This window comes from Coffea arabica, chromosome 1c, assembly GCF_036785885.1.
Source record: "Coffea arabica cultivar ET-39 chromosome 1c, Coffea Arabica ET-39 HiFi, whole genome shotgun sequence".
Lineage (NCBI taxonomy): Eukaryota > Viridiplantae > Streptophyta > Magnoliopsida > Gentianales > Rubiaceae > Coffea > Coffea arabica.
In genome coordinates, this window is record NC_092310.1 from 30,047,216 (window position 1) to 30,072,645 (window position 25,430).

A 25,430-nucleotide genomic window follows, 5' to 3' on the forward strand; every position below is an offset into this window, starting at 1 on the left:
AAAAGTATGTAATTAATTCCACAAGAGATTATCAAATATTAGCCCATTGTTCGCCCAAAATAGACCACAATACTACTTTTTTTTTTGTCAGCATGCTCGATAAATATTTCATGTTTAGACACTAATTAAAGGTGTCAATGGATCAGATCTGCCTAACTTCGGTTCGAAATAATTTGGGCCAAGTTTTGCATATCATTTGATTGGGTTCAACTGGAATCTCAAAATTAGTCCAATTAAATTATGGATTGAGTTTCAATTCATTTAGAGTCAACCTAATTATAGTTCGCCCAAATCAATTAAGTAAAAATACTTATTCTTTAATTTATGATGATGCATTTTATCTAATATATATTACAATGTGCATAATTTATAGTTTGTATATAATGATAAAATAAAATAAATATTATATGCTCATCCTACATAAAATTAAGGACTAATTCTAAATTTAGACCAAACTCGAGCCTGAAACTTTTATATCCTGAACAGTCTGATATGGGCGTTGAACATTTAACTTGAAACCCCAGCTTAGAAATCCGAATGACATAATTTTGTCAGCTGAGTTTGGACTTTTCAAAACCCGGCTAACCAGGCCCGATTGACGCCTCTGGTACTCTGCTATTAGGTTCTTGCTCTCCTGGGTGTATATATACTCTGCTCAATTGCCAAAGGTTCCCAGCAAAGTAGAACTACTAGGAAATCTTCTGAGATCAAGGGATGTCAGGTCCACAGTGCTGTGAAAATGCGCCAAGCTTGAGCTCAAGTTCTGGAGCAGGGCATGTGGAAGAAATTGGAGGCCTCCAATCTTACGTTACTGGCCCTGCTGATTCCAAGATTGCGGTTTTGCTTGTCTCTGATGTTTTTGGTATGTTTTTCTTCCAAAACTTATCTTTGATTCGGCAAAGTTGCAATCTTTTGTTCTGTTTAGTCTTTAATTTGGTCTGATTTTACTTTTTGTTTGATATCTAAGTCTTATGTTAATCATCATCGCTTGTTTTTCTGTACTGGGTTTTAGCAGGGGTATGATATGAAGAAATTGCACAAAAGATTAATACAACAATGAAATGAGAATATGTAGATTTAAGAAAAAAAATTGTTTTTTTGCCTTCCCTTTTGTTTGTAGTGGAAGCTACTTTTACTAGCCACTTTATTGTTACAGGTACTTATCTAGTTATCTTGGTATCCATAATTTTGAGTATGTATTATATGTGCTTCCAGTCCTCTCTGGAATCAGCGCTGTATATTGGTTTCTCTATTGTGAACCTTGAAATCCTAAACTTCTTAGCAAGTCAAATTTTTGACTCATTGTCCTTTTTTGTGTGCAGGATATGAAGCTCCAAAGTTGAGGTATGAGATTCCAGAACCTTATTCCATTAGAATTCTTCTAGTTTTGTTCTATTCTTCTCCTGTTTCTGGGTGGGGACCATGAGAGGCTGAAATAAGTTGATTGAAATCTCTTTGCTGTGCCCTTTTCCTTGATAGCCTGGGCTTCCATAAGCATTTGATGAATAAGCAGCAGCAAGCTACCTGTCTAATATCATAATCTGCTATAAAAGCCATGCGTGTATACGTTTTCCATCTTGTTTCCTCCATCTTCTGGAAAAAGGTGAAACTGGGAAACCATTTTCTGAGTCTAGAAGAGGATAATTATCATCTTGAAGTTCCTGGCTCAATGATAAACATATCAGCAGTATTCATATTGTTCTACTTCTTTGAGCGTCATACAGTTCTAATGTCGTTTATGTACCAATGCTACTAAGTCGTCTTATCGACCAAAGCCACTGAGCTGCGCGTCCTATGTACAATAATCCTATGCACTAAAAAGTAATATGTAGCAATATGTAATTTCTAAACTAATATATTAGTCTTTCAACTGTGAAGGAAGCTTGCAGACAAAGTTGCAGGAGCTGGAATTTTTGTTGTAGTTCCAGATTTTTTTTTCGGAGATCCTTTAGTGCTTGAGAAGACTACTGTTGATGACTGGTTGAAGAATCATGGCCCTGTAAGCCTTTTTCTTAATAACAGCCTAATCACCTTTTGTTTGCTCAATTGAAAGCATGTGGTAACTATAGTATAGTATTAATATCTCCCTTTGATGCTACAATCTCCTTTTGCCAAATCAGGAACTCTGTTTTCCTCTCTAGTTTGAACCATGTCAAGATTTCTATCGATTACCTTTTTAGATCTTAGACTTCATGCTAGTACTTCCTGGACAGTGAATCTGTCTGTTCTGATCTATGGGATCAAATATTGAACCAATCAAAGCTGTATTGGCATTGACACTCTTAAAGGCTAAAGTGTAGCTCATGACTTTCCTTTTGCAATATTTTCTACATCGCATTAGTCTGGAATTGCCCAGCTTTGGTTGTGTTTCTAGGTTATAAATCCATGCTCCAAGAAAAAGTTTTTAAATCCTATTTGCAGGCATTACTTTACAACCAGAATAGTCAGGATGTTGGGAACCAATGGACATTAATGAGAACAAAAATAGGAAGTTAACATTTGCTATAAAACAAAATATAATCTTACAGTTATAATAATTTTTCTTAGTATGGAAAACAATGATCATAGAGTGGTAATATTTCAAGAAGTTGCTATCTCTGCATGAAATGCTGCAATGGATCAATTCTCAAGCGGAATGCCTGAGGTAAGAGGAAAAGAATTTGTTTGAGTAGGTATTCAAATGCAATGAGATAGGAGGAGATGATAACCGTCTAGTGCTCAGTAACAGAATTGCTTATCAGTGTTGATGCATGACATTTAATCTTTATGGCTGCACAAAGTTTTACCCACCCAAAGCATGACTGCATGATGGGGAAAGCGAAAAAGGGTTAAATGCATAGTATCACAGAGAGAGAGGAATATGGGCTTTGAAGGGGCTGAAAACTCTTCCTAGAGAACGAAACTACGATGACGTTTTTTCTCACTTCTTCTCTTTGTTTTATAGAAGCCATCTCCACTTATATGTATCTTTACTTGAGTGTTATAGACTGAATGATGTTTAAATGAGTTAAATTCCTTACACAGCAAAACTCAACGAAGATCTGAGGTTAATGTCTTGAATATAGGATTCACTTTAGTTTCTCAGTATACATTTAGAATGGCAGATTTATGCCTATGAAAATTGACTGAAATACTTATCTTGTAATACCGTTGCTCAAAAATACTAACCTATGAATGCAAAAATCTGGATTTGAAATCATGCATTGATAATTTAAACTCCATCAGATTTTGATTCACTTCTCTGGTTAGTTTTCTTCTCTACCTCTTTCCCCTTTTTTTCCCCTTCTTTTTCTGGTTGATGTTATGTTGGCACTAGTCTTGCTTGCACTTTAAATTACCTCTTGAATCTGCTAGAATAATACTTACTGGTTTGCTACTTATTATCTTTCATTCTAACTTTCAAGTGCCCGATTTAAAAGTCACCTTCCATGAACAAATACTAAAACTCTACCAACCTTTTCCTGAGTCTTTGTTTGGAAATAAATATTTTGAAAACTTTTAAAGGATCAAGGCTTCGAGCATGCAAAGCCAGTCATTGAAGCTTTAAAAGGCAAAGGCATCACTAAAGTTGGAGCTGCAGGCTTTTGCTGGGGAGGTAGGATCTTTATCTGGACAACAGTTGCTAGTTGAATGTCCATCAAAGTGTTCAGTCTGCTTCTCAGTTCCTTGGAAAAAATCATAACTTTGTCTTCTTTAGTTTACTAACACAAATTCTGGAATTTTCAGCAAAAGTTGTAGTGGAACTAGCAAAATATGCCTATATCCATGCTGCAGTGCTTTTACACCCTTCTTTTGTCACTTTGGATGATATTCAGGGTATAGCTCCGTCCTTAAGCCTTATTTTTATTTTTTTAACTCATATATGCTAATAAAAAACTGAGGCATGTATTTGAGATGTATTCATTTTCATCTAATTTGAATTGTATAGTTCTATATTGTCTGGCAGTTTGGTAATGCATGCAATTTTCTGAGTTGCTCCAAACAAGATCTCCTTTTTACATTTCTGAGATTGCTGTAGCTTGATCTAATTATCTTTAGGTTATGGTTGGAACTCTAATCATGATAGATTTTAGATTTGGGACTTTTAGCTTCAGTTTTATGCATGTAGTGACCGACTTTTTATGGTACATTTTAGGGGTCAAGGTTCCAATTTCTATATTGGGAGCTGAGAAGGACCAGAAATGGCCACCAGAGCTGCTGAAAAAATTTGGTGAAGCCTTAGATGCTAAGCCTGAGGTAGGAAATTTAAGAGATTTTATACATTTAAATCTGGCGCCTGTCTGTAAGTTATGTTTTTTCCTTTTTGTTGTCACATTTTTGGGATTTCTTTAATTTCTTAAAAGACTAAATTCAAGGGAACTACGGCGTTCAATTCATATAGTGTGTTCTGTGTTCTTCCGGATTTGCTCTCTTTCTAACTGCTTGAATAGTTTATGGACTCATCTATATGTTCATTGAAATTCCACTGGTTGGGCAGAGCAGCTAGTGACTAGCATACCTTTTTTCCCCCTCCATGGTACATTGAAAGGACTAAGCCCTTTAGGAACTAATCAGTCTTGTGTTGAAGCACCAACTAAATCAGCATTAAGGCATGCATGTGACTAGTATACTTTAGTGTATGAAATATGTGGAATTGCACGAAAGTGTGCTGTTTGATATACAAACAAACATTAGGATAAAGAATTAGTTACTATAATGCATCCCATTATCTGGTTGAGACTGTCTTCTGAAGTTATACATGATGTTGTAGCTGAAATGCTTAGTTTAGCATCCTTTACTACTCTTGCAATCAAATTTCAAGGTTATAGTTAGTCCAAATCAGTGGTAATCAACAATTTTGACATTTATCAAAGTTAACGAAATGAGGACATTGATAGAGATTTTTCTTGCAGGTTGATGGTTTCGTGAAGATATTTCCTGGGGCTACACATGGATGGACTGTGAGATACAAGGATGAAGATGAAAAAGAGGTGAAGGCAGCAGCAGAGGCCCATCAGGATACGTTGGATTGGTTTGTTAAGTACCTCAAGTAGTTCTCTTTAAAAATTGCATCACCAGGTTCAGTCACTTGTTCACAAGGGAGGCTTATCTTGTTTTGCATGAAAATGTCTTTTTAAGTCTTTGAATAAAGTATTGTCTTGTGTTTATGGGGGATCATGTTCTTGTTTCTAGACTTAGGTAATCAATTGAGTGACTTCAACTTGATCAGGGCTTTATATCAGATGTATCAATGGTTGATGAAGTATGTTAATGAGATAAATTTTTTCTGTTAAAGAAGTGGCTTTATTTATTCTTTTTGTGGTATGGTGGGTCCATGCGACTTGTATGTTGCTTATAATTGTTGGAACTTCTTTGTACTCGTGGAATCCATGGACAACATACTTCTGCTACGTGCTGGAACTTGACGGCAATGAAGTATGCGAGGTTCCATTGCCATGGTAATGCAGAAGTGAGATAGACGGCAATGTACTTGGTGCGGGGGTTTTTAGTTGGCTACTTTTGCTTGACTCGTTTCTACAACCAAAGTTTACGAAGTAATTGTGATGAAAGACTATGGCATTGTAGAATGTTGGACTCCTTTGTTTGAGATCTTGAATTTGACATTCTTTGAGTTCTACCCTAACTGAAATTTGATGCCACTGATGCGTGTGGAAAATGGTCATGTGTTAATTGTTAATGGCGGGTTAATGTTTAGTTACAACCTTCAAACAGTGGAATACAATCATGATTATCCCGAAGTGTCTAATGGATGTACCCAAAAGTTTAAGCTACCCCGTTCGGCAAAGGCAGATCGAAGGACAGTCGGACCCTGAATCAGAAGGGGAATATTCCAAATTTCCATCCCAAAGAAGAGGAATGCTCAATGGACCATGATTATGGGAGAGCATTTACCGGACCATCATTCAGAAGTGGACTTTAGGGAATTTGAGTTTTTCATGAATTACCACTTTCCGCATTCATTTAAAAAATAAAAAATAAAAAATCTGATGTTGTCCCCTGTTGTGTATTTACCCTCTCAATGTTTTCTATAAAACTTGTGCAAAGATCATTCTACTTATAAGCCTTCGATCTTCTAAGAAACAAATTATGCTACAAATTGCCAGATAACTACATGGATTTAGGGTTTCGACTCCATGTTCTTGATTTTTCTGATCATAGTCCCCTTATTTGCTCAATTAGCTAACACTACAAGAAAAAAGGTCATTAGTGACAACATTTCTTTGTGATGACAAAAAGTCGTCACAAAATGAGGTTGTTTAGTCACAACTTTGAAGGTTGTCACAATTGAATCAAAACAACTAATTTTTCAGTGACAACCCTTAATTGTCGTCACAAAACTACTTCGCGCCATGGGACTTGGAAGGCGCGAGTTTTGTGATAGTGACAACTTGATAAAAGTTGTCAGTAATTCTATCTCTTTTTTTGACAGCTTTTCATTGTTGTCACTGTTTATATTTATTGATGACCATTTTTTGTCAGTAAAACTATAGCGTAGTTAATGACAACATAGTATCATCACTAACTTGAACATCTCCAATGCATTTATTTAATTGTGAGCCTCAATATTAATTTAATTTTTTTAAAAATTTGATGATTTATTAAACTAGTCATAGTTACTCAAATAATAATAGGTTTTTAACTGAAAAAATTAATAAAAGTTTCTAGTTAGAACAACTATATAAACTATTACAACTTGAGAAAGAGTACATTTACCAGTTCTTTGAATTTAGCAAAAAATTTTCATCTATTATAATTTTTTAATAAATATGTTAAGATGTAGTTATTAGAAATACATTAGTAAATTTAAATAAAAATTGAAGCTAAAAATTGACTTGGATTGTCTTGATTGAGTAGTACCAGAAATTTGTTCAAACTAAAAATGAAAAAAAGTGGCACGGGTACTATACAAGGAACCGCTCTTACTCCCCACATCCAGATGTCTTCAGTACTCTTCACACTCTCAATCCTTCAGTCAACTTCTTTATTCTCAACCCCATTTATTCATTTTCCAAAACCCTTGCAGCAATGGAGGCGGGCAGGCAGCCAAGAGAATACAGAACATTGGTGATAGAAAGGGAAACGGGGCCTCACGAATTCCATTTCAGACCAATTCACGGCTACAATTAAAAGCATCAGAAAGAGAAAATGACACTGTCATTTCTGCAGAACCGGTTGCAATGTGATGTGGGTAAAACATTGGAATAGAAAACATAGAGACCCAACCCCAGAAAGATGAATGGATCCCCTCAAACCCCTTATCTCCTCCTCCCATTTGCCATCCAGGACAAGGAGGGCATCCCCCCAGACCAGCAGTGCCTCATCTTCACCGACAAGTAGCTGGAGGATGTTGCACCCTAGTCGACTACAACATCCAGAAGGAGTCCACCATCCACCTCATCCTCCGCCTCCGCAGTGGCACCAAGAAACGCAAGAAGAAGACCTACACCAAGCCCAAGAAGATCAAGCACAAGAAGAAGAAGGTCAAGCTTGCCGTCCTCTAGTTCTACAAGGTCAATGCTTAGCTAGGTCCTCTCATGTCTCTACTTGTTTCCCTAATTTTCCCCAATTAATTTGCCTAAATTTTTTCCCCAAGTATATTTTTGCAAAATTTTTGGTGGCTAGTTTGAGTCGTGGATTTAATCATCTCTTTCTGCAACATTTTGCAAAATTTGCCCTAATTTTTTTTTCACAAAATTTTTTTGGTGAAGGAATTCAAGGTAGGGGATGAAGTATTCGGAGAGATTCACGAGCATGCTTTGTACCCAAAGGGATGTGTGTCACTGGCGGAGTACAATACATTGGAGGAGAAGGTACTAGCTTCGAAGCCCAAGAATTTGAGTTTTGCCGAGGCAGCTAACCTTCCTGTTGCCGTTGAAATAGCGTACGGGGGAACTTGAAAGCACTGGGCTTTCAGCTGGTAAATCACTTCTTGTTCTGGGTGGTGCTAGTGGAGTTGGATCTTTTATCATTCTGGTAAAAATTTTGGCCTTTCTTTTTTCTTCGTTCAGCTTTATCATTTTCCTTGAATAATTTTGGGTTTCTTCATTGTCTAGGTCTATGCAACTGCTACTGTCTTTCTTGTAGTTTTTTTGGAGAGGAAGCGAAATTTCCTGACGCAGTGTAGTGGAGGTAGCTTTTTTTTTTTACCAGTCATTTATATCTATTTTTATTGTCTCTCTGCTATAAGTTTTTAGTATTCCATTTTGATGGACGAGCTTTTTTTTTTTAAACTGTAAAAGTATTGGAAATAATTCAGATAGGTTGTCTCCAATTGAGTCAAAAAGTGCATTGGTTGGGAATGAGCCAAAAAATGAAGGGTTATTGTCTGCTACATCCTGCTCACATAGCAAGCTGCTGAGGGTTTGAACTGATACTGCTAAGCTTTTTTTCTTGCAAAACCTTTTCTCTAAGCTAACAGTATTGATTGCAGTTGTACTATATGTTTCCTATTGTAATGCAAAAATACATAAGGAGTTATCCAAATGAGTAAAAGCTTTTTTAGTGATAGCATCTGGATGTATCTCTCTCTGAAACTAATCAATTCCTATATCAATAGATAGTCTTTTGCCACCATTCATGTGTTGTTGCACATTTTGCCACCATTAATCTGTTGTTCTGTTTTGGACATAATTTACTCTCTTCATTTATTTTCAGAACTAGTGAAATATGCTATATTTATTGATTTATTCTTATTCAGAAAATTGTAGGTTTTAAAATCCTTCTGTTGTATGTCTTGATCCCACAAAAAAGTTGCAGGGGAAGGGGTTGGTTGCTGCCAATCCTATTGCTATGTTGTTATGCCAAGATTGGCTAACAGTTAATTGAGGAATTAAAGAAATGGGGAGGCAGAATGTGGGTTGAATAATAGACTAAAAGCTGGTAGTAGTGTTACTTTGAAGGGTATGATTAATGTATGAATCTTAAACCTGGACCTAGCAACTGGTATACCAAATTTTTTGGTTTATTGTGGTTGAAAGATTGGATGCCCCTAGTAGTGGTGGTTAACTACCTGATACTTTCTCCATCAAAATCTGTTTTTCATTTTTTTAAATATCTTTTTATTTTTTTGAGCTACATTGCTCTATCAATGTGTGTGTGCGTGAGACTGCTAGAGAGAGCTTGCTGAAGCTGAGACAGAACAAGAACATTTGAATCATTTAGATGACTGATTAAAAAGTTGCTCCTGCATTCTTTGAAATAAAATATCCATTTACAGCACGAATTTTGGTCATAAGTTTGTTCAGTAAGATTTTGTAATGTTTTTTTGTCCTGTAACTTACTAAGATAGGTTGCTTAAATACCATGAATCTATGAAGATGGCACTTAAAATGTTTTATCTGGTTGTCTTATCCAGGGTGTGAAGAATGAGAAAGAAGAATTTGGGCTGATTTTCATTTTGATTTTGAATGAGAAACTTTGTTTTCATATTTTGTCTATGTTACTTTAAGTATCCAAAAATGAGTGTGAGAATTACATACTTGTTATCATGTCTCTTCCAAAGTTCTATGTTTTGTTGGTCAAGTATGTTAGCCAACAGAACTTTTTTTTTTTCAGATTCAATATTAAATGTATGTCTCAAAGAAAAGTTACTTAGATATTCCTATCAATTGACTTTCTTCTTGATTAATGTGCATGTTAGATTGAGCAGGCTTTTAATCTAACGCAATGCTTTGAAAACTAGCCTTCAAATCAGTGAACCTAAAATAACCAATATTTTTAACTTTAAACTTTCATTTACTTTGGTGCAAATCTGTCAATTCTGTCTTTTTTCTATTAATAATGGTTCATTTGTGATTTGTTGTTCTGGAATTAGATAGCTTCAAATATTTTGCAAGAGTTGATCAACATTCATAATGATGCAAAAGTCATATAAGCAATCCAAGATTAGGTCGGAGATGATAAGGCTATCTTTATTGAGCGAACAGTAGTAAAATCCATATGTTTATTTTTTTTCCCTTAATTTCCAATAGTTTAAAACACCCTGGTAAAAATCAGATGTATTGGTCAGTTCCAAAGAATTAGTGATAATTATTGAGGATCAATAAACAACAAGTGGTAGCAGTACTGTGCTAAGCCATCCTTGGCAGAGACAAAGAAATGTTTATAACTTTGTATGAATCAAAATTTCATATAGTAGCAGGTTAGGTTTGGCTTAGTAGCAGTTTTAGGTTTGGCTTTTGAATTACTAGATAAATTGAAAAGCAGTTCTGAAGGTTAACCTTTGATTAGAATCTTTGGTTGCTATCTTGTTTCTAGCACTAAAGCTTCCATCAATTTTGATGTTTGAGAGGGTGCTATTGTGAGGATCCGAAAATTTTCTTATTTTCGTCATATATTACTGGTTTATTTAAATAGTTATTCACTCATTTTCTCCGAGTTATTTAATTCGACTACTTAAAATCCATTTTTATGGAAAAACACCTCTCTTATGTTGTTAAAGCGTTTTGTTAGAAAATTTACTTTTCGAAAACTCGTTTAGTTCGGAACAACGAGTATACGTTTTTTGAGACTATATTTGAATCGAGAGTATATTAATTTTGGGAGAAGTAAGAATGATCAATAGTAGATTAAGAAAAGTTAACTTGAGATTTGAGGAGTTAAAACTCGACTCATGTGAGGACTCGCAAAATTTATTATTTTAAATTCCATTTCGAGCTTATTTAAATATTTAATTGCCCATTTACTCCGAATATTATTTTCTAGTCTATTTAGACCTAATTACATGAGTTTATAGCTTCGTTATAATTTTAAAGTGACTCGTTTCAAAATTTAATTTTTGAAAACTCGTGAAGTGAAAATAGCGAATACGCGATTGGAGTTAATAATCAATTCGAGAATACACTAAGTTTGGAAAATTAGAGACTTGCAGGATGGACTTAAAATAGGTAATTTTATGTTTAAGTACTTAAGTGATAGTTATTAGTACTATCGTTACAAAAAATTCTTGGAAGTTTCGCTTTATTGCGCTTAATTTGGAGATACGCGTTTTTACGCGCGCGATTAATTGAGGAACTAAAGCCATTATTTTTGGACTATTAAAACTGAATAACAATAGTATGTATACAAGTGCATTAGAGGTTTAGTGCACTAGTGAAATAAACTCGAGAGGAATCGAGCACAAAACGTGCGCGTACGCGCACTATTCCTAATTGACTTTTGAAACAAACTTTGGCCAAATCTTAAAGCTTCTCACGGAAGCTTATTATCAGCAATTGCTCTTATTTTTCTGCTCTCATCAGCCGAACAACACAAGGAGAAAAGAGAGCTCCAAGCTTCAACTTTCTTCTTCAAATTCCTCCATCAAACTTCCTCCGTTTCACTTCAAAATTTGACCGCACCTAGCTTAACTCTTGGAGATTACATCTAGCTAAGAAAAGGGGGAGCTTTTCACAGTTTTCTTGGCCAAGGAGAGGACCGAAAATTTCTGTTGTACACATCAAAGCAAGTAGGTAACGATCAAACCTCGGAAACTTAATTTATGGAAGTTCTAGTGCACCTTTAAACTCTTACTTGCATATGGGTAGTTTGTTTTGATGGAAAATTTGGTTGTGTGGGCTCTATGAACTCCCGCCTTGGATATATGGACTGATTTGTGGTGTTTTGATGGTAATAATGTTTATTTAGTGCTTAAACTAGTGGATTAATGTTGGGTTATTGATGGAAACTCAAATGAGGTGCAATGGGAAAAAGTGACCATTTTACCCCTGCTTTGTTCGACCACTTTCGTGCAAGATTTTGAGGTTCTAATGGCTCTTTTATGTTGTTTACATGTTATACTGATTGTGTGAAAAGTTTCATGGAAAAATAATATGATTTGGTTGGTTAAATGAAGTGATTTCCAAAGTTTAGAAAACTGGAAAATGATTCCCGTCACTACCAGACAGTCATCTTGTTTCGGCTATAATTCATTGCTCCAATGTCGGAATATAGTGCTGTTTGCGGCACTGGAAACTAGACATTCCCAGCTTTCATTTGGTATAAAATTCACATTTTGGTTCCACTCGAGTGAGCCAAACCATTCGTTTGAAAATTGCTGTCCTGTTTCGTTTGTCACTGGGAGGCAGATTATGAACTGCGATTTGATGCTCACGTATGAGCTGGTTATGGACAGATTTTGAAAATGGTTTCTTCTGAGAAAATGTAGCCTTATGAATCTATTTTCCAACGCTACCAACTACACTTAATTCTGAGTTGAATTGACTGATTTGTGATCGAAATTCAAAACTGACTTTGTGAACGAAAACAGTGTTTTGGACAGATTTGAAACTAACTACGGTTTGGGACTTGTTATCCAAAGTTTCTTATTGTAAATCATCTATCGAATGTACCTTGAATATATTTTGGACATTTCCTAATGGAATGAACCATGTTGGAGATGTTCCTTGACCAAATGTTTGGAAACGGCAAAACGGAAGTTCAAAGGCAGCTTAGCCTTAGAATTTCTTGTGATTTCAACGGTTTTGTTAACCCACTTTCTGTGCTTATTTCTCCATGAAATTTGGTAGAGGAACAACCCTTATATGGTAGTATTATACTGCTAATTTTAGTGTTATTCTGAGGCCGTTTCATTGCTCAACTAAACTTCCAAAGTTCGTGAATTGATTTTGGAAAACCGTTGTTTAACAAGGAAATTTGAGTAACTTTGAGCTACCATATCTTGGTGCTCGAAATTTCAATTCTCATTCTGCTTATTTTGTTTTAAACCTGGATTACAACTCTAATAGAGTTCCAAATTTTAGAGGCTAGCTCGAATTGTATGAATTTTGCCAAATTTTCAAACTTTGTCGAAAATCAACCCAAATCTGTCTTGACTTTCTAAAACGGCAGCTTTGGGCTAAATTTCGAATATTTTCCAATTAGAATCATGGAAAAGTGTCTTCTAGGAACTTTTAGTACTTTGGAAGTAATTTCCAATGGCACCAAGTTTTTCAATTTTGGACTTGTAGAGAATGAGATACGATTTTCCAAAGTATGGGTGACAAATCTGAAATTTCCGAACTTAAAGGAAATTGAGGGTTGCGAACTCTCTATTTTCCTTCGATATTGCTAAACCGTTTTACACTTGATTTCAAAGATGAAAATTAGATTTCGCTTGTGTTTTAAAATCCCATTTTTGAGTCTTGATTTACGAGTAATTAAGGCTCATTTTCGTAAAATTTTCTTAGATTGTACAAGTGTGCAATCTTTCTCGATAATTAGGGGTTTTAAGCGATAGTGTGTAATAGAAAATTACTATTTGCTCAGGTGCTCAAGGAGACCTACAAGAGGATCTCGAAGGGACCACCTAAAGGCTTGTTTACGCACTTACTCCCTTGTTTCGATTGGTGAGTGTCAAGTGCATGAACTTGATGTTAAGTGGTTATCTGTTTCTTATCCGTTATGAAAATTTGAAATTTTGAGACGAGGGTGTACTTTACAGCACTCGTGCTCTTTCAAATGAAATTATATTCGAATTTTGCTATGTGAATTCATATCCAACTTGTACATGGTAATGTGGATGTGATTCGTATTTGTTTTGATTCGTATATGTGATCTGTATTTGTGATTCCTATTTGGAATCGTCGATTTGAGCGTTGCTCGTCAACTTATATTCGTATTCGTATTTGTATTCGTATTCGGGAGACGCCCAAACTCGTTGGTTAACTTTGCGAATCGAGCCACCATGGGCTTGGTCGATAAGTTTAGCCAACCATGAGATATTCGTAGAGTATGATCTATTGGAGAGATCTTGCTCGGCATTACTCGTGCAGTATTGCCATGATATACTCAAGTATTATCAAAAACTTTGATGAGCGGGCCCGGTAAGGGGTGTAACGGTGACGGGATTCGAAGAAAAGTGGTGTATCTACGGATTTGATACTTATGTGGTTGACGGAGTGTCAACGAAAAATGTGATCAAGACTTCGACTCAACTACGTGGAATTTAGCTCCTGAGAGCTACAGTATCCTTGAATTGTTTCTGTTTATTTTTCCTATTCGAAATGTGAAATAGTTCGAACTTTATAGCTTTACTTACTATGTAATTTGTGGCTACTTGGATTATGTGTTTGCATGTGTGTTTCTTGGCCTCACTGAGTATTGGCTCATCCCATTAGTTTGTTTTCCTTAACAGGTTGGATTGGAAGATTTTGGAAAAATCGACTAGATTATACTTTTGATTGGAATCTGGGCTGTAAATGTGTAGTCGACTTTTAATGGTTGTATTTTGGGACTTGATGTATCTTTTGTGAACATGATGTAAGATTTGAATATTTAGTTAAGGAAGCGACTTTTCTTTATTTCGACTTGTAGTATTTGGTATGTATTGTTAAGTTCGATTTGAATTGTCTTGAATTCTGGCGAGAGTTGGGCAGGCGTCCCGCGGATACCCTTGGGTTCGCCCTTGGGAGAAGTGGGGGCGTCACAGCTATGGTCAACAATGTTGGGTTTGTTCTCTTTGATATTTACTTGAAAAAAGTTTGCAAAACTTTAGGAAGTTAATGAATTTATACGGTTGGATTAGTACAATCACAATTTTATATCTTACCTAGTTGTTTGTCAGAAGTTCTAAGTGCTTTATCTCTTACTTTGCTCTTATTTAGTCACTATCTAGATGATACTTAAAAGAAATGATTTAGCTTATTTTCTTGCAAATTCTTAAGTTCTCTTTCTTGTCTCAAGTTTTTCTTATCACCCACTAATAATTGAAGTACTTCACTGCAGATATGTTGCTCATTATAGACTTCTGGAAGATCAGCAGCAAGAGTTGCTAATTGACTCAAGAACTATAGAGAAAATCTTATGCTCAAGAAATGTTTCGACAACACATTTTTTTGGGGACTTGGATTTGTTTTGTAAAATTACCTTGACTTATATATTAAATTTAGGCTAAATACCCCTTATCAAACTATTTGTATGGTGTTATTGAACTTGATTATGATATTCGAATGCTTAAAATGATATTTTAGCATTTCACAATGTAATGGATGCCTTCATTTGTTAATTGTAAACCATTGTCTTTTCTTTTTTCATATTTATGATATAATTTAGCAGGAAAATCATCAAATTTCATGGTGGCAAAGTGTTGTCACTAAATTAGATTTCTCCATTGACAACCACCTATTGTTATGGAATTGAAAACTGTTTAGTGACAACAGAAGTTGTCAGTAATTAGTTTATACTAGTTGACACTATGGATTAGTTTTAGTGACGACATTGCTTTGTACATCATTGACAAGATACTATGTCATCACTAAAATTACAACAATTACTGACGACACTAGTTGTCGCAAAATAGTTCCATTCACTGACGACTTTTAAGGTTGTCACTGTATACTTTTACCGACGGGCCTTTCAGTGACGACTAGAAAGTTGTCAATAAAACTTATCAGTGACGACTTTTTCTTTTTTTGTGATGAAAATGGCTTGTCACTAAAAACCAATTTTCTTGTAGTGTAATTAATTGCCGGATGGTAATCTATGACTAGAATTGGTTGGATACTTTTCTGTATCCAGAATTGATCCCTTAGAATTATATTTAATGATGTAAGATCATAATATTCTAAACTAGGGCAAATTAATATATTCTTAATGCAGACATTAATTGAAAAGAGGAGCTCCTTTTATTCATTGTGCGTGTATGGATACAAAGGTTGTTTGGTGACTGAATCTTGATAACAAATTTTAGGATTTAAATTAAAGCACTTTGAAATAGTTGGCCTACATGCTTCGTGGATCATTACTTTTTAAGTCATCCAGTAATATATCTTGTGTTTACGAGGGATTAATTTCCTGACTCTTATTTAACTAAATAATCTAGTTTAGTGTCTTCTTCAACTTGAGCAGGGGTTGATCATGATATATAGATTCGTTGATGAAGTTAAACCAATGATTTCCATCATAAGCGGTCCAATGCGGGGGACTGGTGGGATTTCCAGCTAATGAAAATTTAAAAACAATCCCAACTGAACTTGCAAACTAAATCTAATTTCTGTTTCCCAGGTTTCCACCGCTCCTAATTTTAAAGCCTGTTACTATACAGCAACAGATTTCGAGATGAGAACAAACAAACCCTTTTAACTACTTTTGTACAAGAAGAATTTTACGAGGCTTTATTTCGAGAAAGTGAGAACAAACTTGAGCAATAGATCAATGCCAAGCACCATGGATTCAAAGAAAACAAGGATTAAGGATGTCAAGGATAAGCTTCTTCACTTAAAACTACACATATAAAGAAAGATTTTATTAATTTGAGTACAACTTAAATTACATCATGTATTAAAACATATTTCCTCAAAAAATTGCTTGACTTCCTTAAATCCGTCTTGCAAGATATTCTAAGGCACAAATTACCTACCAAAAAATCATTTTAAGTGGTGGACGTTACTAAATTTAATTTAACCATATCCTTTGATGCCTTACCACCACCTAGATATATAGAAATATAGATTAATATTGGATGGTCATTTGTTTATTTTTTCGGGTTAAAAATTCTCTTTTTGTTTGGAATTTTTCCTTAAATAATTATTAAGAATGCAAGCGTATTGTCGTCTCATTGAAAGAGATATCTAGCCCTATCAAATTGATAGGAGAAGTAAGTGAGATTTTAAAAATTTCAAGGATGTAAGTGATATGAAGAGAAACCTTAGAGGAGGTTTCCTTAAATAATTATTAGACTTCCCATGACATCTTTGGTGAAATTTAAGTTCATAAACAAGCTTTAGAATAATATATATCTAATGATAAATGCGTACTCGATATGTATGTAATAAAGAAATCCATAATATTTATAATGAATGAATTTTACATATAAAGTTTTACTAATAAAGAAAATTTTGATCTTCTAAACTATTTGACAAGATGATTGTTAAGTTGGCAGTTACTATTTAAGGGTGGTTACATTGAAAAAAAATATATGTCTAAACAGTAAATTGAAAAATTCTTGCAGGTAGTTATCTTGACAACGTGTGTTTAGGTAATTAAAATAAAATTAGCTTTTATAAAGACAAAAATAAAAGTACGTAAAGCGACAATAAAATATTTACACCAAACCCTCTCCTCTCCCTTTATATATACTATCTAACCCCAATTTTCTTCTTTCTAGAAATAAAATCCAAGTAGTTTCCATGTCATCCCATGAAAGTTATCTCATGCTTCGCTCGATAAATAGTCTAGGATCTATTTTTTTTTATATTTTTTATAACACCTTATTTTATTGATTGGAACCAGAAGAGTTCATGCTATGAAATTCGTAAGTAAGGAAAACTCAATCTATCTAAAGACAACGAAACCTTTAACTGGGTCTAGCAAATGTTGGGAGCGATAAATATCAGACACACGGTTTGCACTGGCGCAACAAGCAAGGGCATCGGCTGCAGAGTTGGCTTCCTGATAAATGTGGAGAAGGTGGTGTAAAGATCGAAAACAACCTAAGAGGGGGGGATTAGGTAAATTAAAAACTAACCAAGTTATGAGACACTTATTGCTCAATGTGAAATTTACCCTCTTTTCTAGATGACCACACAATGGAACAAATAATGAGAAAGTACAAATGCTCGTGAGTAGAAGAGATGAACAACTTATATTGCAAGATAGTAAATGAAAGAGATAGAATAGCAAACCGAATTCCAAACTCCTCTTGAGTTTGAGACTCACTTTATAGAGTAAGCTTCTTCAAGTTGATCAATTATAACCAATCTTTGTGTACAAAGAAAGAATCACTTCCTCGTTGCTCCAAATCACACTTGGTCAAGTTAGAAAATTTTACTATCACTCGGATAACCCTCACAAAGTTACACTATTGAAGTAATTTTCTCACACAAGAAAAACTTATGCGAAATCTATATAACTAAGAGTACAAATCTTCTTTGAAAAGAATTTTCTCACTAAAATTGTTTAAAATCTGTTGTAGTCTCAATGTGCAAAAGTATTTTTAAGTGGTTGATTTTGCTCTATTTATATGAGCCCAAAAAATTCCTCCATTAAATCTTCCAACGGATAGAAGGCAGCTGAAGAGTCAACTAGCCGTTGGCAGTATCAGACGTCCGGTAGTCTTGTTTCTTGCGTCCGACAGCAGGCAGAGAGCAAAAAAAATTTTCTTTAATTCTTTCGGACGTCCGGTGTCTACAAAGTTTACGTCCGAAAGCAGATGGTAAAGTTTGAGGAATCTTCTTCAATTCTTTCGGACGTCTGGTATCTCCAGTGCTCTGCGCCCGAAGTGTTTCGCAGTTTATCGGATGTCCGATGCTTTAACATTTTCCGTCCGATCGAGATCAGTAAGTTTAGAGAAAATGTTTTAATTCTTTCAGACATCCGGTGAGGGAGTTCTTCATGCGTCCAAAGTTGCTCAATGATTGTCGGACGTCCGATCCAGTCTTTGTGAGCGTCCGACCGCTTCAGCACTCTTTGTCTTTTCTAAATGTGCTTAATCTTTAAACCTGATTTGCTCTATTGCTGAAAAGATCTTTGAAGAGAGAATTAGTAACATCCATTTTTTTATAAACATCAAAAGTTAGGGACTTAGATTTACAATCTCTCCCCTTTTGATGATGACAAAACAATGGATGGAGAGAAAAAGAATCATTGAGTCAAAACTTCCCCTTAATGCATAGTGTAAAAAATTCTAAGTGCCACTCCTTCTCACACATATACCAGAAGACTTTAAAACTTCCTGACATTCCATTTTCTTATTATCCTCATCCATTTCTCCCCCTTGTTGTCATTATTAAATGATTCAAATTCATTTCACCACTTCCAGCAACACAACATCAATGTCATCAGCAACATCATTAACCAAGAATACCAAAAACAGCATTAACCAGCATCATTAATCAAAAACCAATATCAGCAATCACAGAGATGCCAATCATTCGTAAATAGAGTTAACCAAACAAAGGATGACCAACAAAAGTAACTAGAAATCATTCAAAATATAAAAGTTAACCAAAGTTTACAAGCCAATAGAGTTATCTAAACAACCAGAATCCTGAGTACAGAGTACTTGAAATGTTAAAATGTAGAAGATACAAATGACTAGTATGAGATGCCAACTTAAACATGAAGTGCACGTGCCTAGAGGTGCCTAAATTGAGATCTTGGACGATCCGGGCCGCCTCCTAGTTAGGTGAAACTGAGCAAGATCCACTTATTCTTCTTCAATCTCCTCATCATCATTATTGTCTTCAGTTGTTGGAGCTTTTCCCTTATCCTTTGGCTGAGAACTAGAAGCATGAACTTCTGGATTGGATTTAGTATGTGGAGTGTGTTCAGTTGGCTCATTTTCTTGAGGGATAGGGGGCACAAGCAAGTTCCTTTTGGCAGTGAAAGAGGCTTGTTGTTCAGGTGACATAGTCATCATCAGACCATCCTCTAGAAGAAAAATATGCTGTCGGAGGTCCTCAAGTAGGGAGATGACCTCAAAGTTAGATGAATAGGCCCTAGGAGATGACCTTCTAGGATGAATAGTAAAGGGTGAGACAAACATGGACTGATCTTGAGGAGATCTATGGGTGACAGGAGTTTCATGACGACTCTTAGTCCTATTTTTCGAAACAGTTTTCTTGTGGCACCAATGACTGTGAGACCCCGAAATTTTACTTTTCTTTATAACCCTTGTGTGACCTCGCTTACCTTTGATTCTTGGTTGCTTTAATGATTGAATTTGAGTCAAGGGAGTGAATTTTGTTAAGAAAAGTTTCATAATCTCAAGTTGTTAGAAAATCAAGAAATTTTCGCAGGAGGCTCTTCGCAACTTTGGAAAATTGGCAATAACTTCGTATACGAAAGTCAGAATTGAGTTCCATTTGTTGCGTTTGAAACTAGACTCAAAGGGCTTCCTACAATGTAAAATTTAGAGTTTGATTCAATCTTTATAAATTCCAAAAAATTGGCAAAGTTGATTGAAAATTCTGCCCTGCACAAGTAACAACAAGAATGTTGTAGTAGCTTATAGCCCAATTTGGACCAACTTATGAATTGAATCTCTTTGAGGTGTCTTCTAAAGATTATTAGTATTCGAAGTCTAGTTTTTAACAAGCTAAGTTTTATGAATTTTTAATAGTTATAACTCAAGTTATGATTTTTCTAAAGGGATGGCATAAGTTAGGGTTTTTTTGTGCATACTAGGGTTTTTAGTGTGTTTTGGTGCATTTTGGTAGTGTGATCATTTGGTGAAATGTGTGTACTAAATTTGGTGAATAAGAATGAGTATTAGGTAAGAAACGTGTATGATTAGAAGTGTTAATAATAAGTGAGTGAACCATAAGTAAAAACACAAATACGCGCGAGTTAGAGAAAAACGGCTCGAACAGACATGCAGCGCTTGTTACCGAATGAGTGCACCATGTTGATCTTGATCCCTACCTTTTGATGTTTACAAAACAATGGATAATACTAATATCTCTTCAAGAAATATTTTCAGTTATGAAGCAAATCAGATTCAAAGATCAAGTGCAAATGAAAGGGACAAAGGCTGCTGAAAGCTGTCGGACGCTTGGTTCGGATGTCCGATAATCATTGCGCAACTTCAGATGCATGAAGAACTCCACCACCGGACGTCCGAAGGAAATAAGACATTCCCCCCGACTCACTGACCTCGATCGGATGGAAGTATCGGATGTCCAATAGATCGTTCAAATTCGACAAAAGCTGTCGGACGCTCACAAAGACAATACCAGACATCCGATAGAATTGAGATATTCCTTCTAACTCATTGTCTGCTTTCGGATGCAAGCACCGAATGTCCGATAGAATTGAAGAAGATTTTTCAAACTCACTGCCTGCTATCGGACGCAAGAAACCTGACTACCGGACACTACAAGAATTTTGGTCATCAGTGACAACTACCTTTCGCCACAAAAAATCAAAAAGTCGTCACTGATGACCATTATTGACAACATTTCGGTTGGCGCTGGGTCGTCACTGAATCTCCGTCGGTAAAAGTAAACAGTGACAACTTTAAAGTCATCAGTGAATAGCGAGTTTTTTATGACAATATAGGTCGTCAGTAAAGGCAGAAGTCGTCACTGAATAAAACTTTTTTATGACAACCTATATCATCAGTAAAAGCTATAAATCTAGTGACAACATTTTTTCTTGTCAATGGTGCATGAAGGAAACGGTAGTGAGGGTATATGGGAATTAGTGACAACTTTGTTGTCAATAAACCCCTTATCAACTGTGACTACAGCCCCTTATCAATGGACAGTTTTGATTGAGTGACAATAACAATTGTCAATAAAGACTATTCTGCCTGAAAAAATACTATTCATTTACAGCACCTTACATATGATTTTCCTACTACAATAATATCTAAAAAATGAAAATATCGGCAATGTTTAATAAATAACAAACGTAGGCACCCGTTACAATAGAAAATGCCAGAATAACATATTAAATATTCAAATATCATAAATAAGTGCAACATCATAGTACAAATATTTTCATAAGTTTCAGTAGAACAAATACTACTCATAAGTCAAGGCTGCACTAAAAAACATATTCCAAGTCCCAAAACATTTTCCGTGCTACCGAAACATTTTCTAAACTTAAGACAGCACTATAACCACAGTTTTTGGGTCGACATGTAAGCCGTACTGCTAATTTTCTTCGAAACCTCCAAAATGAGCAATATATCTGCAATAAAGTAGTAAAGTTATTAGTAGATGATAGAAAAATTTAAATGGTGCATAGAAGACCTTGAAATCTGAATATACAGGATACAGGATATAGAATACAAAATAAATGACTAACAGTACAAAAACAAAGTTCATGGTCACAAAGAGAAAATGCTTTTTAAGATCAGTTAAGAGCAGTGCATAAAAACACTAACGAGTTATTAAATATTATGTGTGTGTGTGGTTCTGGGAATTTGGTTCAAAAGTTTTAGTAAACTTCCTCTCCTTCATTTGGGCCGCAAAGCAGGAATCAGTGCAAATAAAGACATCAGTATATCAGTTTAAGCTTCTTTAGATGTCGAGGAAGTAATTTACATCAGAATAGAGAATATGCCTGTAGCTAATGTATTTAATTCCGGGATTAAACACCATATCATATTCATTAATCAATACCAACGTTATTGTTCCATAAGTTTAAAGTTCTTCTAGATTTGTCCAAGCAGTAGCTTTAAATCATCAGTAAGTCATGCAAACGTGTCAAGCTACATATGCGGCTACAGAATTGACAGAGAATTATGATTTATGAATGTTCTACTCAAACTCTTGCCATGCGAGGGGGCGAAAAACACAAAATTGCAATTCGGACAACTCCAGCAAAAATAAAAATGAAAACAAACATGTGAAATAAAGTTAAAATTCTAGTAGATTAAACAAATTAAACAAATTAAACAAATTCTAGTAGATCCAGTGAAAATGAAAAAGCAACGAAATGTCTTCATAGCAGAGATAATATTGATATTAACACAATAAATTTAAGGGAAAATAAAGGAGGAGGGGGAGGAAAGAACTGATAAACAAAAGTAGTACCGGTTGGACAAAAATTTAAGGACGAAATTTGAATTTATTTTTCCCGGGCCACACAGACAATGATCACCATATCAGCTTAGTTAGCAACATAGCCAGGGCCAGCTAATCAAACCAGAAGTTTCAGGGATGAGGAGGCAAAGTTTAAGCTGTGTAAGGTTCGATCAGTACAGTTTGGACAAAAGGGCATTCCATACCTGAATACCTATGATGGTCGTACCATTCGTTACCCAGACCCACTCATCAAGGCCAATGACACCATCAAACTTGACCTGGAGAACAACAAGATTACTGAATTCATCAAGTTTGATGTTGGGAATGTTGTCATGGTGACTGGGGGAAGGAACAGAGGTTGGGTTGGAGTACTCTAAAACATGGTAGGTCCATATACTTGATGTCATCATAAAAGTATATACACACAAGGCAGCTTGTAGTATACGTACATAAACAAGCTTGAATATAGGGAAGGGAAAAGGAGCAACCAGAAAGGAGAAATCCTCATTCCTCTAAATGCTAGGCGAAGAATCATGTCATGTTCTAATTTTCATACATGACAAACAAATTATTTCATTTTGTCTTCATTAATTACATCTTGATCATCCAAAAATTTCACTTCATCCCCAAATGGAACCAACCACAAAGTCACACAAATGAAAAGCATTAAGTTTTCAGGACACTCACAAGAAATCACTTGCATGATAATCAGCCTACCATACAACTTATGATTAGATTTTAATATTCTTTTACAACTCAGTCAAATCATTTTTGAGCTTCCTATGGTGTGAAAGTGGTAGAAAATCAGATTGATAACAATATTAGCAGTAATGTAAGATCTTTAACTCAAGGACCAAAGCCTTTGACACATTGATGCATCACCAAAAATGAGTGTGAACACGATGGAGTCAACAACAAAAAAGAGTGATAGGAAAAGGAAGCAATAGAGATGCTAGAAAAAGAAAATGAGAAAGGGAGACAGTGGAAGAATTTTCATTATTCTATACATATATACATCTCAGCACAGCAGAGCAAAATATTCATGCCATTTGAACATGGGACTCTATAAATCATCCATACAGAAGAAAAAATATGGAGTCGAACACTAAATAGGGATTACCACACTTAGTAGCTAAGGGAAGTTTAAAAAGAAGGAAAGTACATTCTAAGAACAGTGAGATCCTACTTTGGCTCTTCGACACTAAAAGCTTGACTCCATGTGCCTCTAGCTATAAAGTATATGAACTTTAAAATATGAACTAGTTTTCTTAACATTACCACTCAACAAAATAAACTAAGACTCATATAACAGGCTTTTAATACCATCAAGTACCAATAACACGTTCCTTTAACTTGTAAAAATCCTAAAGATCCTCAAGGGCTATTCCTTCTGGTCTTGTAATGGTAAAAAGGATTTCTTGTAACATGAAACACTTGACAAATCCACTTCGGCTAAAGAAAGCAAGTGGTGCCCATGAAATAGATGGATACACCAAATCTAATGGATGTTGCCAATTCATCAAATGCATGATTGATAAAGGGAAAATTTTACGAGACAAAACAGCTTTTTTTTTGTCTAATATTTTACATATACTTTCACTGGTGGCTTGTGGGTTCTAAAATTTATTATTGGGGAAAATTGTTTTTGGTACAGATTCAATGCATCCGTCAAGTAGAGAGAGCAAGAGGAAGACAACTTACATGGGCCAAAGCGTGCCCAAAAGAGGATGGGGCAATGGGCAAAAATTGTGGGTTCTCCAACGTATTACCCTTCCCAAATGATATGATGATAAGAGCTTATGAATGAACATTTAAAGCAACTTTTGTTTCTCTCTTGGTAACTCAGTCTTTCTATTTTGACCCCCTTTTGACTCATTTTCTTTGCCTGTTTCTTGGAGCATGCATGAACAAGGGAAATCAATGGGTCCCTATCTATTGAATTGAATGCAAATTGGATATAGTCATACTCCCAATATAGATTGAGGATCACACATGCACACACATACATTTGCCCAGTAGGTGGATTCTTGGGACAGATTGGGAGTTAACTAATATGGGTAAGTTCAAGGATCCAAACTACAAAAGTTTTATCATCAATTCTTGGAGATGGTGGAGTTTGTTAGCCAGTCATGAACCTTAATGTACAACTATAATATATTGCCCAGAAGGTAAAAAGTTGGGGAATGCTGTTGAATGCTGTTGTTCCTCGAATTTAATAAGGACAACCATAATGGTAAAAAGAATTCAACCAAGAATGAACATTTTTCTAAATTGGTCTTGTACCCTGCTCTACATATTTTATTGTTTTTGCCATTTCCTATCAATACAGTTCATTTCTTTCACAATTTTCCAAGAGCAAGCATCCTTGAACTGTTGGGGAAAACTCAAATTATCACTTAGAGAACACTAGTTTGATTATTGCATCTTTCAAACCTACATTTACACAGGTCCTGGAAACATTGACCTCAAAAACTAAAAGAAAATCAAACTTTTAAACTATCAAAGAAGTTGTGTTCAGATGTTATTCCTTTAGCTTCTCATGTGGGTGGAAACAGCTCCTTCTCATCCATTTGATGACATCATAAAACCAAATAGCAAAGACTTAATTATATTAGCATTCCCCAGCATTCAGACGTGACACCTTTTCCTTTCACAATGATACACATTGCTGGGATAGAACTTTAATGTAGGAATGTTTAACTATAAGCCCAAGGGGGAACATATATACAAGAGAACCAGTCCCTACGGCTTGTCCAAGGGAAAAAAAAATTAGGACCAGAAAACGCATTTTTGTCAAGGAAAGAAACGGTTAAATTGATTAGAAATAATGATTGTAATGTCATGCAACAATAATTGTTCATAACAATAAGTGACAATATTTTTGTTTTAAAAAATTAAAAATTTGCATGAAGGACAAAGTCTCAGTAAAACACAGAACGTGATAAAAATGCATCAATCGAAATTTGTACAGCTGAATAT

At 35.2% G+C, this 25,430-nt stretch overlaps 1 protein-coding gene and 1 long non-coding RNA gene across 9 annotated transcripts; both read left to right on the forward strand.

The window, feature by feature from the left end:
- The first annotated feature begins 537 nt into the window (after positions 1-537).
- Positions 538-5,290, forward strand: LOC113719879 (endo-1,3;1,4-beta-D-glucanase-like). 2 transcript variants are annotated; one of them, XM_072061573.1, is made up of 7 exons: positions 538-862; positions 1,323-1,344; positions 1,879-1,999; positions 3,505-3,595; positions 3,727-3,816; positions 4,136-4,236; positions 4,893-5,290. In XM_072061573.1, the coding sequence occupies exons 1-7, from the start codon at positions 715-717 to the stop codon at positions 5,031-5,033; spliced, it is 714 nt and encodes a 237-aa protein (XP_071917674.1). In that variant the 5' UTR covers positions 538-714; the 3' UTR covers positions 5,034-5,290. The 2 variants fall into 2 exon arrangements, with proteins under 2 accessions (XP_071917674.1, XP_071917699.1); XM_072061598.1 differs by lacking the exon at positions 3,727-3,816.
- A 1,627-nt stretch (positions 5,291-6,917) lies between these two features.
- Positions 6,918-14,983, forward strand: LOC113719874 (uncharacterized). 7 transcript variants are annotated; one of them, XR_011819992.1, is made up of 4 exons: positions 6,918-7,527; positions 7,710-7,974; positions 8,055-8,130; positions 14,704-14,983. It is a non-coding gene; the product is annotated as an uncharacterized lncRNA (long non-coding RNA). The 7 variants fall into 7 exon arrangements; XR_003455065.2 differs by having other exon boundaries at positions 6,919-7,511; positions 7,719-7,974; XR_011819990.1 differs by having other exon boundaries at positions 6,919-7,511; positions 14,114-14,777.
- Positions 14,984-25,430: the final 10,447 nt, after the last annotated feature.